At 50.9% G+C, this 15,811-nt stretch overlaps 2 protein-coding genes across 5 annotated transcripts; one reads left to right on the plus strand and one right to left on the minus strand.

Annotated features, from left to right (window-relative positions):
• The first annotated feature begins 1,815 nt into the window (after positions 1-1,815).
• Positions 1,816-7,914, plus strand: LOC136958867 (ras-related protein Rab-18-B). 4 transcript variants are annotated; one of them, XR_010878709.1, is made up of 8 exons: positions 1,816-2,016; positions 3,174-3,229; positions 3,335-3,396; positions 4,163-4,235; positions 4,335-4,453; positions 5,868-5,934; positions 6,228-7,279; positions 7,317-7,914. XR_010878709.1 is itself a non-coding variant. In XM_067252985.1 (7 exons), the coding sequence occupies exons 1-7, from the start codon at positions 1,949-1,951 to the stop codon at positions 6,398-6,400; spliced, it is 618 nt and encodes a 205-aa protein (XP_067109086.1). In that variant the 5' UTR covers positions 1,816-1,948; the 3' UTR covers positions 6,401-7,914. The 4 variants fall into 4 exon arrangements, 1 of the variants encoding a protein (XP_067109086.1); XR_010878708.1 differs by having other exon boundaries at positions 6,228-7,165; positions 7,203-7,914; XR_010878710.1 differs by having other exon boundaries at positions 6,228-7,165.
• A 1,280-nt stretch (positions 7,915-9,194) lies between these two features.
• LOC136958768 (homeobox protein Mohawk-like) lies at positions 9,195-13,319 on the minus strand. The gene is made up of 8 exons (XM_067252868.1): positions 13,129-13,319; positions 12,468-12,612; positions 12,101-12,311; positions 11,661-11,984; positions 11,036-11,191; positions 10,809-10,944; positions 9,356-9,555; positions 9,195-9,301 (listed from the first exon to the last, which is right to left on the minus strand). Exons 1-8 carry the CDS (start codon positions 13,317-13,319, stop codon positions 9,195-9,197), a joined length of 1,470 nt encoding a protein of 489 aa, XP_067108969.1.
• Between the last annotated feature and the right edge of the window lie 2,492 nt (positions 13,320-15,811).

The raw sequence follows: 15,811 nt of genomic DNA on the forward strand, positions 1-15,811 counted from the left end.
GGATCCCTCCCTCGCGCCCCTCACCCTGCCCTGTGCCTCACCCTCCCCTACCTCCCCTCCCCCTGATCCCCCCCTCCACCTTCCCCCCAAGCACACCCACCGCTCGGGAGTAATCTATAATATGATATATAATCTATGGTCTTGTTACTGTTGCTTAAGTAAACAAGGGTCTGTCCCCCCCCCCCCAGGAAGACCCAAGCTTTGAGGGTCCGCTACCCAGAAACAAGGACAGCTTGTGGCTGCTGTCTGTCTTCTCTTTGTGAGCAGCACTGTCATACCTGGTGGTTAAAAGATCGGGTTCTGCACCTGCTAATGGGACTGATTATCCAGGGTAGCGGTCCAACATGTCCTGGGGTAAGGTAACTCCATCTGAATCATCACCGAGAAAACTTCAGGAAGAATGATGTTGTGGTTGAGTTCTCACCGATAGTCTTATAACTATTCCTTTGCTTCGGTGGGTGGTTTTAAGATTGGGTATAAGTGAGGTGAAATCACGCACACCTTCACATCTTTGGGTGACACTACTGAAGATTTCAACTAGGAACTCTTACTATAGCAGTTACTTTGGGGGCTCTTGCATGGCTAGTCTCACACGACGCTATCTGCAAGTTTTGTCTTATTAGAGAATAATCATGAAGCCAGTTTGCTTTGTTTAAATATAAGTTTTTACAACACTGTTTATTGGCCCTAGCCTGGGGAGATTACCATTCTGCACCCTTCCTTCATGCACCTGCCTGCTATAATATGTAAAACTCAAGTTACTGAGTTACATCTAATAAATAACTAGGGTGCTATACAGTAATGACTGCCTTCCAAAACAACACCGTGTTAAATATACATTATCTTTCTAATACCACCTGTTAATGTCAAAATAATTTAGATTACATTACATTTCATACTGCAGTTAGTTAATTTGGCAGACGCTTTTATCCAAAGCGACCATCAAATAGTGAGTACAGAAAGTAGCAGAAGGTTATGTTTAGATGATAGGTTCTACAGAAGCCTATTTTGAGTTTACCGGACTTATTCGGTAAACTCGTTTTAAGGAACAGGTCCCAGGCGACCAAAAAGAATCAATTCCTTTAGGCCTGGAACGTTGACTGCGATGACAGAGCTGAGCACGCGACAATACATTAATTGTGTAAAGAGCTGTGGCGACTGTCAGCTTCTAACGTTTTAAACGTTAATATGAAACAAAAAACAAGGGGTGGGTCTATGGAGGCCCCTTCTCCACGACTGACCCACATCACCCCAAAAAGGAGCCTAAAGATGTTGTGGCTATTTATTTTCTTATCCTGTCATTTTGCTATCATTGTAAAAGTTTAGCTATGTCAACATTTTGGAAAAGTATTTTCGCCAGAAGAATGAACGACTGTCTAAGGTGACGATGCTGATGGTACGTCATACTTTAGGAGCTGGAACGGTGGACGTAGTATGATAACGCTAAAAGTCCACTGTGGAACAGCTGCAACATTTTGCCTGTAACAAATACATCCGATTATACCTTCAAAATAAAAGTTCATTATTCCAGTAATGGGTTACACTTAGTTACCATTTGCTACAACATTTAATGTATTTCTTTCTTTTTTTAAAGGTTGAAAAAAACAGTTCGAAACGTTAGAAAAATATGTATCTTTTTTTTTTTTTTTTTTTTTTTTTTAAAGGCTGAAAAAATATTTTCGATAAAAGGTTTTGAAAAAAATATTCGAAAGGTAGAAAAATGTATGTCGTGTAAAACGTAACAATATAATCTTAAGCTTTTATTTCGAAGGCATAGCAGTAACCGGACGTTGTGTTGTTGCTGAAAAACTTGTCGCTGCCGTTACAGTAAGTCAGATAACCACAGCGCCGTCAACTTAGTCAGCTCTTCGCAAGAGACAGGTTAAACCCAAAGCTAGCAAGTACCCACAAATAGCTATAATTAGCTAAATCCACCCACCCGAAGAATATGGATGACGACGTATTGACTACATTGAAACTATTGATTATCGGCGAGAGTGGAGTTGGGAAGTCGAGGTAAGACACTGTCAGTGTTGACATCAAGCTTGTTACGTAATTGCTTCAGTACACGTAGCCAGGGCCAGTTCAGAGGTAGCTAGCCCTGGCCTGGGTCTAGATGGCTAGGCTAACCAGCTGAATGTCTTTGCTCTGTGGAAAACATCAATATGCCCAGACAGTGTCATATCCACTCCACTTCACCGCTATTTTGACTGTATCATGGTCATTTCTGAGTATCGGATTGTTGTTAGATAGCTAACCTGCCCGTTTCTTTGTTGTGATGAAGGTGTAACCTTAGCAAGCTACTTTGTTTTATGTAATATGTGGCGAAGTTGCTAGGCTAGCTAGGTGCAATGGAAATTGTATGTTGTTGCTTAGGAAGCAATCAACTCTATATCCTATTTACCATCTGTTCATTCCTTGTCGGCTTCAAGCCTGTTCTCTACCTAGCTAGCGACATTCCTGTTGGAGTAGTCGAGAATTCTTTTGTCATGACGCAGGGAGAGGAGACTGAATCACGCAAAGAGGGGTAACTTCTACTGACGAAGTACACCCCATAATAACACAGCGAGCCTTCCCTGGCATAAGCCTGGCTTATTCGGTAGACTCGCTTTATGGAACAGGCCTCTACTATCATACTTGTTTCACTCAACCATCTCTGTATCTCTCTCTCTCTGTACCCCTCCCTCTCTCTGTACCCCTCCCTCTCTGTATCTCTCTCTGTATCTCTCTCTCTGTACCCCTCTCTCTCTGTATCTCTGTATCTCTCTCTGTACCCCTCTCCCTCTCTCTCTCTCTCTGTATCTCTCTCTCTCTGTACCCCTCTCTCTCTGTATCTCTGTATCTCTCTGTCTGTACCCCTCTCTCTCTCTCTCTCTCTCTCTCTGTATCTCTCTCTCTCTGTACCCCTCTCTCTCTGTACCCCTCTCTCTCTGTACCCCTCTCTCTCTGTGTATCTCTTTCTCTCTGTACCCCTCTCTCTCTCTGTACCCATCTCTCTCTCTGTATCTCTCTCTCTCTGTATCTCTCTCTGTATCTGTATCTCTCTCTGTATCTCTCTGTATCTGTCTCTCTCTGTATCTCTCTCTCTCTCTCTGTACCCCTCTGTCTTTCTCTGCCTGCCTCTCCACCCCTCTCTCTCCAACTACCCCCCCCCCCCCCCCCCCATCACTCAGTCTGCTATTGAGATTCACAGAAGACACATTTGATCCTGACCAGGCAGCCACTATAGGTGAGTCCAGATGACCTCCACCTCCACTGGAACATCCATCTCGTGGTTCAATGCTATCAGCTCGATCAGGCTGACCGATTTGTGCTTGGTTTTGTATCGATCCAGGTGTGGATTTCAAAGTCAAGACCATCGCAGTGGATGGGAACAGAGCTAAGCTGGCTATCTGGGTGAGTCTTTCAGCCCGGAGCAGGCCTTTGTTTTGCCTAAACACATCGTCTCAAAAAAACAAACGCCTGTAGTGTTGTAGTACAGACTTACACCACTAGGGCGCACCAGTGTACAGTGTTGTCTCTCAAATGCTGCATACTAGTTTGTAAATGTAAAAGAATGTCCCATTCTTCTACCTAGACCTCAGATTGAACACACAGATTAGACCACTGTGTGACCCTAGAAGAAGAGTGGTTTAACCATAACCAACCCTACAAGAAGTGTGGTTGTAAATAAAAATGTTTTTCTTACTTAACTAATTCATGAAGATAAGGAACAAACTAACAGGTAAATAAATGGTTACATTACATTACATTTAGTCATTTAGCAGACGCTCTTATCCAGAGCGACTTACAGTAAGTACAGGGACATTCCCCCCGAGGCAAGTAGGGTGAAGTGCCTTGCCCAAGAACACAACGTCATTTGGCACGGCTGGGAATCGAACTGGCAACCTTCAGATTACTAGCCCGACTCCCTCACCACTCAGCCATCTGACTCCCTACCTGGTTAGAGTAACTGAAGTGAGTCCTCCAACTGTGTGTGGAGGTGAGAGGCTGTCTGGTGAGAGGCTGTCTGGTGAGAGGCTGTCTGGTGAGAGGCTGTCTTGTGAGAGGCTGTCTTGTGAGAGGCTGTCTGGTGAGAGGCTGTCTGGTGAGAGGCTGGAGGTGAGAGGCTGTCTGGTGAGAGGCTGGAGGTGACCAGGCTGTGTTGATGTGTTGATGACAGGACACGGCCGGACAGGAGAGATTCAGGACCCTCACACCCAGCTACTACAGGGGGGCGCAGGGCGTCATACTGGGTGAGTTATACTCAAGTGTGTGTCCTCAGTGTATAACTCTAGTGTGTGTGTGTGTGTGTGTCCTCAGTGTATAACTCTAGTGTGTGTGTGTGTTCCCAGTGTATGACGTGACTAAGCGGGACACCTTCACCAGGCTGGAGAACTGGCTGAATGAGCTGGAGACCTACTGCACACGCAACGATCTGGTCAAGATGCTGGTGGGCAACAAGATCGACATGGTGGGTCCGACAGGGCCCAGACTCACCCCTAGACCCAGACAGGGCCCAGACTCACCCCTAGACCCAGACAGGGCCCAGACTCACCCCTAGACCCAGAAAGGGCCCAGACTCACCCCTAGACCCAGACAGGGCCCAGACTCACCCCTAGACCCAGACAGGGCCCAGACTCACCCCTAGACCCAGACAGGGCCCAGACTCACCCCGAGACCCAGACAGGGCCTAGACTCACCCCGAGACCCAGACAGGGCCTAGACTCACCCCGAGACCCAGACAGGGCCCAGACTCATCCCTAGACCCAGACAGGGCCCAGACTCACCCCTAGACCCAGACAGGGCCCAGACTCACCCCGAGACCCAGACAGGGCCCAGACTCACCCCGAGACCCAGACAGGGCCCAGACTCACCCCTAGACCCAGACAGGGCCTAGACTCACCCCGAGACCCAGACAGGGCCCAGACTCACCCCTAGACCCAGACAGGGCCCAGACTCACCCCTAGACCCAGACAGGGCCCAGACTCACCCCTAGACCCAGACAGGGCCCAGACTCACCCCGAGACCCAGACAGGGCCTAGACTCACCCCGAGACCCAGACAGGGCCCAGACTCACCCCTAGACCCAGACAGGGCCCAGACTCACCCCTAGACCCAGACAGGGCCCAGACTCACCCCGAGACCCAGACAGGGCCTAGACTCATCCCGAGACCCAGACAGGGCCTAGACTCATCCCGAGACCCAGACAGGGCCTAGACTCATCCCGAGACCCAGACAGGGCCCAGACTCACCCCTAGACCCAGACAGGGCCTAGACTCATCCCGAGACCCAGACAGGGCCCAGACTCACCCCGAGACCCAGACAGGGCCCAGACTCACCCCTAGACCCAGACAGGGCCCAGACTCACCCCGAGACCCAGACAGGGCCTAGACTCACCCCGAGACCCAGACAGGGCCCAGACTCACCCCTAGACCCAGACAGGGCCCAGACTCACCCCGAGACCCAGACAGGGCCCAGACTCACCCCTAGACCCAGACAGGGCCCAGACTCATCCCGAGACCCAGACAGGGCCCAGACTCACCCCTAGACCCAGACAGGGCCCAGACTCACCCCTAGACCCAGACAGGGCCCAGACTCACCCCTAGACCCAGACAGGGCCCAGACTCACCCCTAGACCCAGACAGGGCCCAGACTCAAGCCAAGAGTCAGAATTTGAAGCTTCAGAGCACAGTCCTCTAGCCCTGTTCACTGTTGATGTGGTTGGCTGTCTTAGTAATTCTGTAATCTTTATGACTGGCTGTACTGTTTGATGGGAGGTTATCAAACACCCGAACTGTGCTGTGTTTCTGTTCCTGAACGGTGTTTCTGGTGCTGAACAGTGTTTCTGGTGCTGAATGGTGTTTCTGTTCCCCTGTTGTGTTTCAGGACAACCGGGAGGTGGACAGGAACGAAGGCCTGAAGTTTGCCAGGAAACACTCCATGTTGTTCATAGGTGCAGTAGTCTCTCTCTCTCTCCCTCTCTCTCCCTCTCTCTCTCGCTCTCTCTCTCTCTCTAGGCTCTCTCTCTCTCTCTAGGCTCTCTCTCTCTCGCTCTCTCTCTCTCTAGGCTCTCTCTCTCTCTCGCTCTCCCTCTCTCTCTAGGCTCTCTCTAGGCTCTCTCTAGGCTCTCTCTCTCTAGGCTCTCTCTCTCTCTAGGCTCTCTCTCCCTCGCTCCCTCTCCCTCTCCCCTCCTCCCTTCCTGTCACCAGTGCTGATGACTGTGTGTTCTGCTCCCTGTGGCTCCAGAGGCCAGTGCTAAGACCAAGGACGGCGTGCAGTGTGCCTTCGAGGAGCTGGTGGAGAAGATCCTCCAGACTCCAGGGCTGTGGCAGAGCGACACCCAGGGACAGGGCGTCCGGCTGGGGGACACACAGCAGCAGGCGGGGGGTGGCTGTGGAGGGTACTGCTCCATACCCTAACTGGAGGGAAGGAACACTCGGAACTGGACTGGGCTGGGAACCGCAAATGAGGATGGAGGAGAGGAGGGAGGGAGGGAGGAGGATAGACTGGTGATGGGGCCTGATGTCCTTAGGGGCGTGGCACTGAGGGACTCACTTCCTATCAGCTGACGTGACGTGTCACATGACAGCATCACATTTGACCCCCCCCCCCCACCTCCTGTCTATGGAACTTGATTGTTTTAAAATGACACTTTTCTTTTGGTTTTCCATGCCACGTCATACACAATCTTTGTGTGTACGGTAATGGTATCATGTTAGAAATTCTGCCGCTCACCTGTCTAATAGCTTCCTCATGTCCTCTTAACTACCAACCAAGCCCTGGTCTGGGGAACAGCGCCACCTGGTGACTGCTGGGCCCCTCACCACGTTGGCCTGACAGACTCTGGAGGTACGTAGATATAAAAACACTAAAACTCGTATCCGCTCATGTCCGTTTGAGCGGCGCCCCCATAAAGAACGTATGGGGAACAGCTGAACCAGGCAGGCGCAACATGGGGTTTGGGGGAGGGAGGGGGGATAGTTCTGCCTTAATTACGACTGTAGCGATGATTACCGTGGCGCCTGACAGGTGATGGGATTGAAAATTGATAATAGCAGGTCAGTGGTCACCGGACACTTTTATCAGTCTTGAAGAGACAGGCGAGATGGACGTGGGCTCGAGCATTGTGAAGGCACTCAGAGAAGCCATGTCATGTCCTGTCAGGACATGTGATGTCATGTCCTGTAAAGCACCCAGAGAAGCCATGTCATGTCCTGTCAGGACATGTGATGTCATGTCCTGTAAAGCACCCAGAGAAGCCATGTCATGTCCTGTCAGGACATGTGATGTCATGTCCTGTAAAGCACCCAGAGAAGCCATGTCATGTCCTGTCAGGACATGTGATGTCATGTCCTGTAAAGCACCCAGAGAAGCCATGTCATGTTCTGTCATGTGATGTTGTATATGTCTGCCTGCAGGAACTTGTGCCTATCAACCGACGTCACCACGGCAACCTGGCTTGTCAATAACCACATCTTTTTAATATCGTTTTTCTTCTTAGTTTATTTGCTTATGTCATTTCCTCTGCTCAAGAGCAGCGTGTCTGTTTATACCACTGTTCTCTGTAGGCCTGTTAGCCACACGCTTACTGTACGCCACCCTGCGTCACACACACGCACACACACACGTACACACGTGCAGTCCCCTGTCCAGACCCTTGAGCCCGCTACATTCTAGTTCCAGAGACGTGTCTGCTGCATGTTTTCTGTCTGTGTTACATGAGTTATGTCAAGATGACCCAGAGCTCCTAATGAGTGTTTTTGTTGCAGGAACTTTTAAATTACATCTTTGTCTTCCTGGAGTCCATTTCTGAATTGTAATTTTGCCTTAATGTCGACCATGTTTGTATTGTTGCGTTTATTGAACACGGGCGTTCATATTAAATGAATTAAGTGAAAATAAATGACAATCTGAAGAGTTTCACTCTCCGTTTCCCTGGAAACCGTTTGGAGTTTCTGTTTCCCCATGTGTGGGTGTGTGTGGGTGTGCGGGGCAGGTTGGGATGAGCTTGTGTTTCCATGTAAGCTGTGTTCCCCAGGCCAGCTGCTGGTCGTGACAGGCTGGAAACAGGGCTGCCACACATGTCACCGAGGAGAAGAGAAGCATGGAAAATCCCAGTAAGCATGTAGACCAGAATCATCTCTCTGCCCTGTGCGTGTGTCTGTGTCTGAGTGTGGGTGCTTTGGTGTATGTATGTGGGGGTGTGTTAAGCATCACGATAATGTTCCCAAATGAAGCAGGATGGTCTCATACCAGAGGACCACACCAGCTTAAGTCACAGTACCTTCTAGAACCCTGCCAGACACAAACCTTCCAACATAACATTCTAGAACATTCTACTTTTGAAACATTCTACTTCTAGAACATACTGACAAAAAGGTATAACATATGTTTATTTAAATGAGCTTCTCTTACATTACAATGCACATTTACCATTGTATAATGATCCAGTCACTTACTAAATTGTAATTCGTTAAGATAACTTAGTGTAATGAGGCACACAGGAATATAAAAAAGATACATATTAACCAGACCACTTGTACCCAACAGTTGTTATGACCCAGGTTGATGATAATATACCCACACAGGGGCTCCCATTTCAACCTGTGATGTCAAGAGCTGTGGTGGACAGGTCTGTGGTGGACAGGTCTGTGGTGGACAGGTCTGTGGTGGACAGGTCTGGGGTGGACAGGTCTGGGGTGGACAGGTCTGTGGTGGACAGGTCTGTGGTGGACAGGTCTGGGGTGGACAGGTCTGTGGTGGACAGGTCTGTGGTGGACAGGTCTGTGGTGGACATGTCTGGGGTGGACAGGTCTGTGGTGGACAGGTCTGTGGTGGACATGTCTGTGGTGGACAGGTCTGTGGTGGACAGGTCTGGGGTGGACAGGTCTGGGGTGGACAGGTCTGTGGTGGACAGGTCTGGGGTGGACAGGTCTGGGGTGGACAGGTCTGGGGTGGACAGGTCTGGGGTGGACAGGTCTGTAGTGGACAGGTCTGGGGTGGACAGGTCTACCACTGAGCTATACCCTTCCTCAGAGTCTCCCAGAGCCACACCCACATGCAGGTCCAGACTCAGTCTCCTCTGGACGCTGGTTAGCGAGGAGAGCTGGTGCAGGTGAGAGGTGCATGATGGTCCGCTGACAGGAAGTGCAGTCTCTGTTCCAGGAAGTGAGTTGTAGTCTAAGGGGGTCTGGGGCGGTCCGGAGCCATGATTCATCTGTGTGACAGGACAGCCAGCTTCACAGTCTTCACCTCGGAGATGTGGGAAGACTTTTGGATGATGCAACTTGTAATGATAGGCCCTGTGGTGCAGCTCTGTCCTGGGATAGGCCCTGTGGCACAACTCCATCCTGGGATAGGCCCTGTGGCGCAGCTCCGTCCTGGGATAGGCCCTGTGGTGCAGCTCCGTCCTGGGATAGGCCCTGTGGTGCAGCTCCGTCCTGGGATAGGCCCTGTGGTGCAGCTCCGTCCTGGGATAGGCCCTGTGGTGCAGCTCTGTCCCTGGGCCAGGTTGGTGAGAGCCATGGCGGCGTGAATCTCCCTCCAGTCCTCGTCCTCCCGTCCCTCTCCTCCACTGAGAGGTAATGTTGTTCATTCAGACATGAATATCTTATAAATTAGATTCCAATAAATCCTCAATATGCACAAAGATATCCAGACATTATTAAACATGACTCCAATATCCCTCCAACTGTCAAAAATGGAGGCAAAGAAAAAGCCGAAGGTGTTTCTCACCTGTCAGGACCAGCATGGAGGGGGTCTCCAACACGGCCTGAAAACAAGCAGCGAGAAACAAGCTGTTAGGAGTTTTTTTTTTGAACACTGAGTCCATGGAAAACACACACACGCACACACACACACACTCGTTTACAGCGCCAGAAGGGTTTAACTGAGTGAAGTGCTCCAGTCTGGCTTCTCTTAGGCGCTGCGGCCAAAACAAATGTCATTAAGTTTCTCCTGAGCTTCTGAGAAGGAAAGAGAGTTTATCTGCTCAGCGTCAGGGCCGCAGAGCTGGTGTTTCCACAACACGGCTCTCTGTTCTACATGCCTCGACATCTATTCTTCCCTCCCTCCCCTCCCCTCTCTGGAACACAGAACCCTCTCTGGGTACAGTTTAGAACACGGAACTCTCTCCGGTTCCTGTTTAGAACACAGAACCCTCCCTGCGTCCAGTCTGGCTCGTCTCCAGTTCCTCCAGCAGGGTCCCGGCCTGGAGAACCGCAAAGCAGATCATAAATAATCCTGCCTGGCCTGTGTTCTGCTACTGAACGCCTCTAATCTTTAGTTTCTGCGGTTCTAACAGGTTCTACTGGGGGAAAGCCTTTCTGTGTTTCTAACAGGTTCTACTGGGGGGAAGCCTTTCTGCGGTTTTAACAGGTTCTACTGGGGGGAAGCCTTTCTCAGCATCGCAGTTTTTACCATCGCCAGAGATTTCTCCCCTTTCAGCTTTAGCTAGTTGCTCACTTGTAGACAAGCTACAACACTGAACACCAGCCTCATCACACCCCCCCCACACACACACACAAACACCCACACACACACTAACGTGTCCACTCCAGTCTGGCTCACCAGAGGAGAGAGTGGAGGGAGCCCTCAGCAGGCCAGTATTCATAAACAGACTGTTCTGGAACGACTCCATTAACCTCTCTGGAAGTGTGTAAGTGTGTGTGTGTTTATGCATATATTTGTGGTGTGTGTGTGTATTTCTCCCTCGCTCCCTGTTCTATAAAACTTCACGCCAGCTGGATTTATGGGTCTCCCGTCTCTTTAAGGGAAATACTCAACTTGATGTGAGCACCGCTGCTAACGCCTGAAATCATAAAGTACCTCCACACCTCCACGGGTCCACACCTCCCCAGGTCCACACCACCCCAGGTCCACACCTCCCCAGGTCCAGACCTCCCCAGGTCCAGACCTCCCCAGGTCCACACCTCCACGGGTCCACTCCTCCCCAGGTCCACACCTCCCCAGGTCCACACCAACCCAGGTCCTCACCTCCCCAGGTCCACACCTCCCCAGGTCCACACCTCCCCAGGTCCACCCCAGGTCCTCACCTCCCCAGGTCCACACCACCCCAGGTCCACACCTCCCCAGGTCCACACCTCCCCAGGTCCACCCCAGGTCCTCACCTCCCCAGGTCCACACCACCCCAGGTCCACACCTCCCCAGGTCCACACCTCCCCGGTACAGAACAGCCCTCAGGAGAGCACCTGTACAGAACAGCCCTCTGGAGAGCTCACATTGCATGTGATACTGTAGGTGTGATCTCTTTGTTCTAGAGCGCCCCTAACTCGCCTGTCCCGTGGAACGTTCTAGAATCCCTGCTGACAGACTCAGAATGTGTTTTGTGAGGGGGATGCGAAAGGTCTGAACTTGAGCAGCGTAGAAATAGTGCATGTAGAAAAACCAGCAGATCGAAGTATCGACAGCTGGTTTTTCAGGGACTGACAGAGGAAGTCTTACAGCCTCAGCTACAAGAGGAAGGGTTTTAAGAAATGTTATTAACAATAATTTTATTAATAAGAGTATTGTTTATTATATTTGCTTCACAGAGTCAGTCCAATACCACAATGCAGTGTGCCCCGACCAGCCTAACACCACCAGCCTCGATCCCCACCACCCCTCCCTCCTCACCCCTACGACCCAATGGAGGTCTGCATGGTGATTGGTCGGTCTTACCCACGTGATGTATTACACTGTTCTCCGCCTCCGAGGATGAGGAGGGTGAGACAAGCTCTTCGTCTGCCTCTATGGAGCTGATTGACTGGCTCCTCCCCCTGCAGTGGGACCCAGTGACATCATCAGCGTGCGCCAGGGCATGCTGGAGCGAGTCGTTCAGGTAGCGGTGCAGGAGGCTGCTCTTGTACTTAGAAGGTGGGGAAACTCTGTGGGCGGAGCCTATCCTCAACCCCGCCCCTCTGGTACTACTCTCCTGATTGGTCACCCTGATGGGCCTGTTGAGCTCTGATTGGCTGGTTGGTGTCGCTGAGAGGAACCCATCATCTGCAAACACCAGAGGACCCAACGTAAATATGAACTCCCCGGTTAGAATACATAAAGAAACACAGTCTCTTACTTTCAGTGTGTGTGTGTCTCACCAGAGTTGGTGTGTGTCTCACCAGAGTGTGTGTCGGCGCTGTTCTGGCTGAGTCTCTCTGCGCTGAGTCTCTCTGCGCTGAGTCTCTCTGCGCTGAGTCTCTCTGCGCTGAGTCTCTCTGCACTGCCCTGTGTGAGCTGCTCGTACAGCTGGATCCTCAGAGCCCAGCTAAGGTCAGGCTGGCGCACTGTGTTCTTCAGACGACGACGCGCGTTGGCGAACCAGTTAGACACCTGCAGGAGGGGGGAGGAGGGGGGAGGGTCAGGTGTATGTTAGCTCCCCACCACCAGGGGTTTGTATTGGTTTATAGTGTGTGTGTGTGTGTGTGTGTAGTGTGTGTATGTACAGCATGTGTGCAGCATGTGTGTGTGTGTGTGCCGCCTCCTCACCTGCACCAGGGTCATGTGTGAGGCCAGAGCCAGCAGCAGCTTCTCTGTCTTGGTGGGGTAGGGGTTGTCTCTATGCTGGTACAGCCAAAGCTTCAGAGGCCTGGCCATGCTCTGCAGCACCTGCCTCCGCTGCCCCGCACCTGGCCTGCAGGGGGCACAGGGCACAGGGCACAGGGCAGAGGGCAGAGGTCAGAGGTCACGGCCCCTGAGAGGGAGGAGCTGGGCGTAGGGAGCCGTAGTGGTAGATGTTTGAACTTTCTTTACAGTCACGTTTCTTTAGCAGATTTGTTCAAGCAAAACACAAATATAACTGTGTCTCTAGCTTACATATGTACTGTATGAATATGCATACAGAGAAAGATGTATAAGATATAACATAAAATGACCTTGGATGCATAAATGTACTTCATTATTTCCCTATACCTGTTGTTTGAGGAATAGAAACAGAACAATTCTGAACTATATCACAGAGGAATGAGTATGTTTTTAACATTATTTCTAAGGTGTTTAGTTTTTTATCATGAAATTCCATCCATCAGTCCTCCTAAACATCACTTCATATACTGTTAACAAACTCCCAATAGGAAGTTAACTGAATCATAATTGGTTTTCTTTCAGCAAGAAGATACGATCTGACGTTTAACTGTTCTTTAGCAGGTACTCACCCTCCTCTCCTGCTCCTCCCAGCTGAGCCCTCTCCTGGTGCTGGACATCCATCCTCCTCTCCTGGTGCTGGACATCCATCCTCCTCTCCTGGTGCTGGACATCCATCCTCTTCTCCTGGTGCTGGACATCCATCCTCCTCTCCTGGTGCTGGACATCCATCCTCTTCTCCTGGTGCTGGACATCCATCCTCACAGCACAGCTTCATGCTGTCTCTCTCCTCCTCTCTCCCCTTCTCCTCTCTCATCCACTCCTCCACCTTTTCTCTCTCCTCCTCTCTCCCCCTCTGCTCCTCACTCCTCTCCTCCCCTTCCCACTTCCTCTTGCTCTCTCTCTCCTTCAGGTCTTCTGTCTTCACAGCAGTTCCGTCCATCTCCTCCCCACTTGAACCGGGTTCCCTGGACCCTCCTGGTCTGGGTTAGGGTGAGAACGTTTAGAACCTCAGGGTGAGAACGTGTAGAACCTCAGAGTTATATCCCAAACTGGTAAAGCTGCTTCTCATCCTGGTTCTGCTGTCGGTCCAGGTCCAGGAACAGATGTTTAGAACCTTCCTTCACTCAGGACTCCAGGAATAGAGTCTCTGGTGAGACTTCCCCTTCTGTTGGAATTCCAGCCTTCAGTAAGTAGATCATCAGCCCTCAAAAAGACACCAGCCTCAACAAGACTTCAGCCTCTAGTGAGGCCAGCCTCAACAACACCCCAGCCTCTAGTGAGACTCCAGCCTTCAGACACAGCAGCCAGTCAGGATCCAGGGGATGAGTTCACCTGGCAGCTCCAGGTCTGTCTGCAGGAGGGAGGCAGGTCTGGAGGCAGGTCTGGAGGCAGGAGGGAGGCAGGTCTGGAGGCAGAAGAGAGAACGAGAGGAATGTTCTAGCTTGCGGGGCTCCGGAGTTCTAGAACTCCTGAGAGTTCCACAAACCTGCTCACTGGCTCCGACCGTCCTCCAATCACGGACCAGGACATGTTTCTGTGTTCCGTGGAGGAGGGGCTTGGGTCGGGCGCAGGAGACACTGCACCGGAGACTCCCCCTGTTCTCCCTCACTTTCGGTGTGTGTGTGCGTGTGTGTGTGCTTGCATGTGTGTGTGTTGTGTCTAACACCGACCGTATCAGATGTCAGTCCCAGCGTAGTCTTAGTTAAGTACTCTGACACATGACTCCCATCAGCTTCACTTCAACACTCAAACCTGCTGGGTCCCTCTGCCAGCAAGCCTGGCTTCACTGCAGAACACCACAGAACCCTAAAACCTGGTTCTGCATCCTTACTGCCTGGTTCTCCATCCTTACTGCCTGATTCAAACGCTAAAGTCTTGGTCCAGCAGCAGAAACTTGCAGACAGTCATGAGACAGATACAAGACAGATAGACAGATAGACAGACAGACAGACAGGCAGACAGACAGATGGTACATTAAGTCTTAAGTCTTCCATGAGTGCAAATCCAGTTTTTATTGATACTCCTCTGTGTTTAATTCCTACTGATTTATGACTTTGTGTATAATAACACAGTAGACACACTCCGTACATCTTTATGAGTGAAAACTCATTTACAGAGAAACAGCCAAGCCAGAAACCACCTCCCTTTACAAGAGCAAAAACAGTAACGTTCTGGCACGCCATCCGCAAACCTCACACCGCTCAGGCAAACCTCACACCGCTCAGACAAACCTCACACCGCTCAGACAAACCTCACACCGCTCAGGCAAACCTCACACCGCTCAGGTATACCTCACACCGCTCAGGCAAACCTCACACCGCTCAGGCAAACCTCACACCGCTCAGGCAAACCTCACACCGCTCAGACAAACCTCACACCGCTCAGGCAAACCTCACACCGCTCAGGTATACCTCACACCGCTCAGGCAAACCTCACACCGCTCAGGCAAACCTCACACCGCTCAGGTATACCTCACACCGCTCAGGCAAACCTCACACCGCTCATGCAAACCTCACACCGCTCAGACAAACCTCACACCGCTCAGACAAACCTCACACCGCTCAGGCAAACCTCACACCGCTCAGACAAACCTCACACCGCTCAGGCAAACCTCACTCAGGCAAACTGACAGTCGCTCCTAGCCTGGCGGCCTACTTAATCCAGTCCAATAACCGAATTATTCTAGTCCAATAATCCAACTATTATAGTACCAGATCTAACAGATCTAGTCCCTGGTTCCGGCGCTGGCCTGCCTGTTCTGAGGCTCCACGGGGTTCTGACTGACGGAGGTTCTAGAAGCTTCAGCAGCTGTAAAGCACACGCAGCTTCTCCACCAGGTGCTGTAAATTCCACAGCAGCATTCCGAGGTGGGTGGGTGGTGCCTGTCGCCCCCCCTCCTGTGTTTGAGGGTCAGAGTCAGGCTGTGTTCTGTGTTTGAGGGTCAGTCAAGCTGTGTTCTGTGTTTGAGGGTCAGTCAGGCTGTGTTCTGTGTTTGAGGGTCAGTCAGGCTGTGTTCTGTGTTTGAGGGTCAGTCAGGCTGTGTTCTGTGTTTGAGGGTCAGTCAGGCTGTGTTCTGTGTTTGAGGGTCAGTCAGGCTGTGTTCTGTGTTTGAGGGTCAGTCAGGCTGTGTTCTGATCGCCGTCAAGAAAAGTTGGATAAAACAACAACATTAACATTTAACTTTCTATTTAACACGTGATGGTAAAAGAGTAAATGTTTCCTCTGTAAATACTGTGAGTGTTGTGAGA

This window comes from Osmerus mordax, chromosome 16 (assembly GCF_038355195.1).
Source record: "Osmerus mordax isolate fOsmMor3 chromosome 16, fOsmMor3.pri, whole genome shotgun sequence".
NCBI classification, from domain to species: Eukaryota; Metazoa; Chordata; class Actinopteri; order Osmeriformes; family Osmeridae; genus Osmerus; species Osmerus mordax.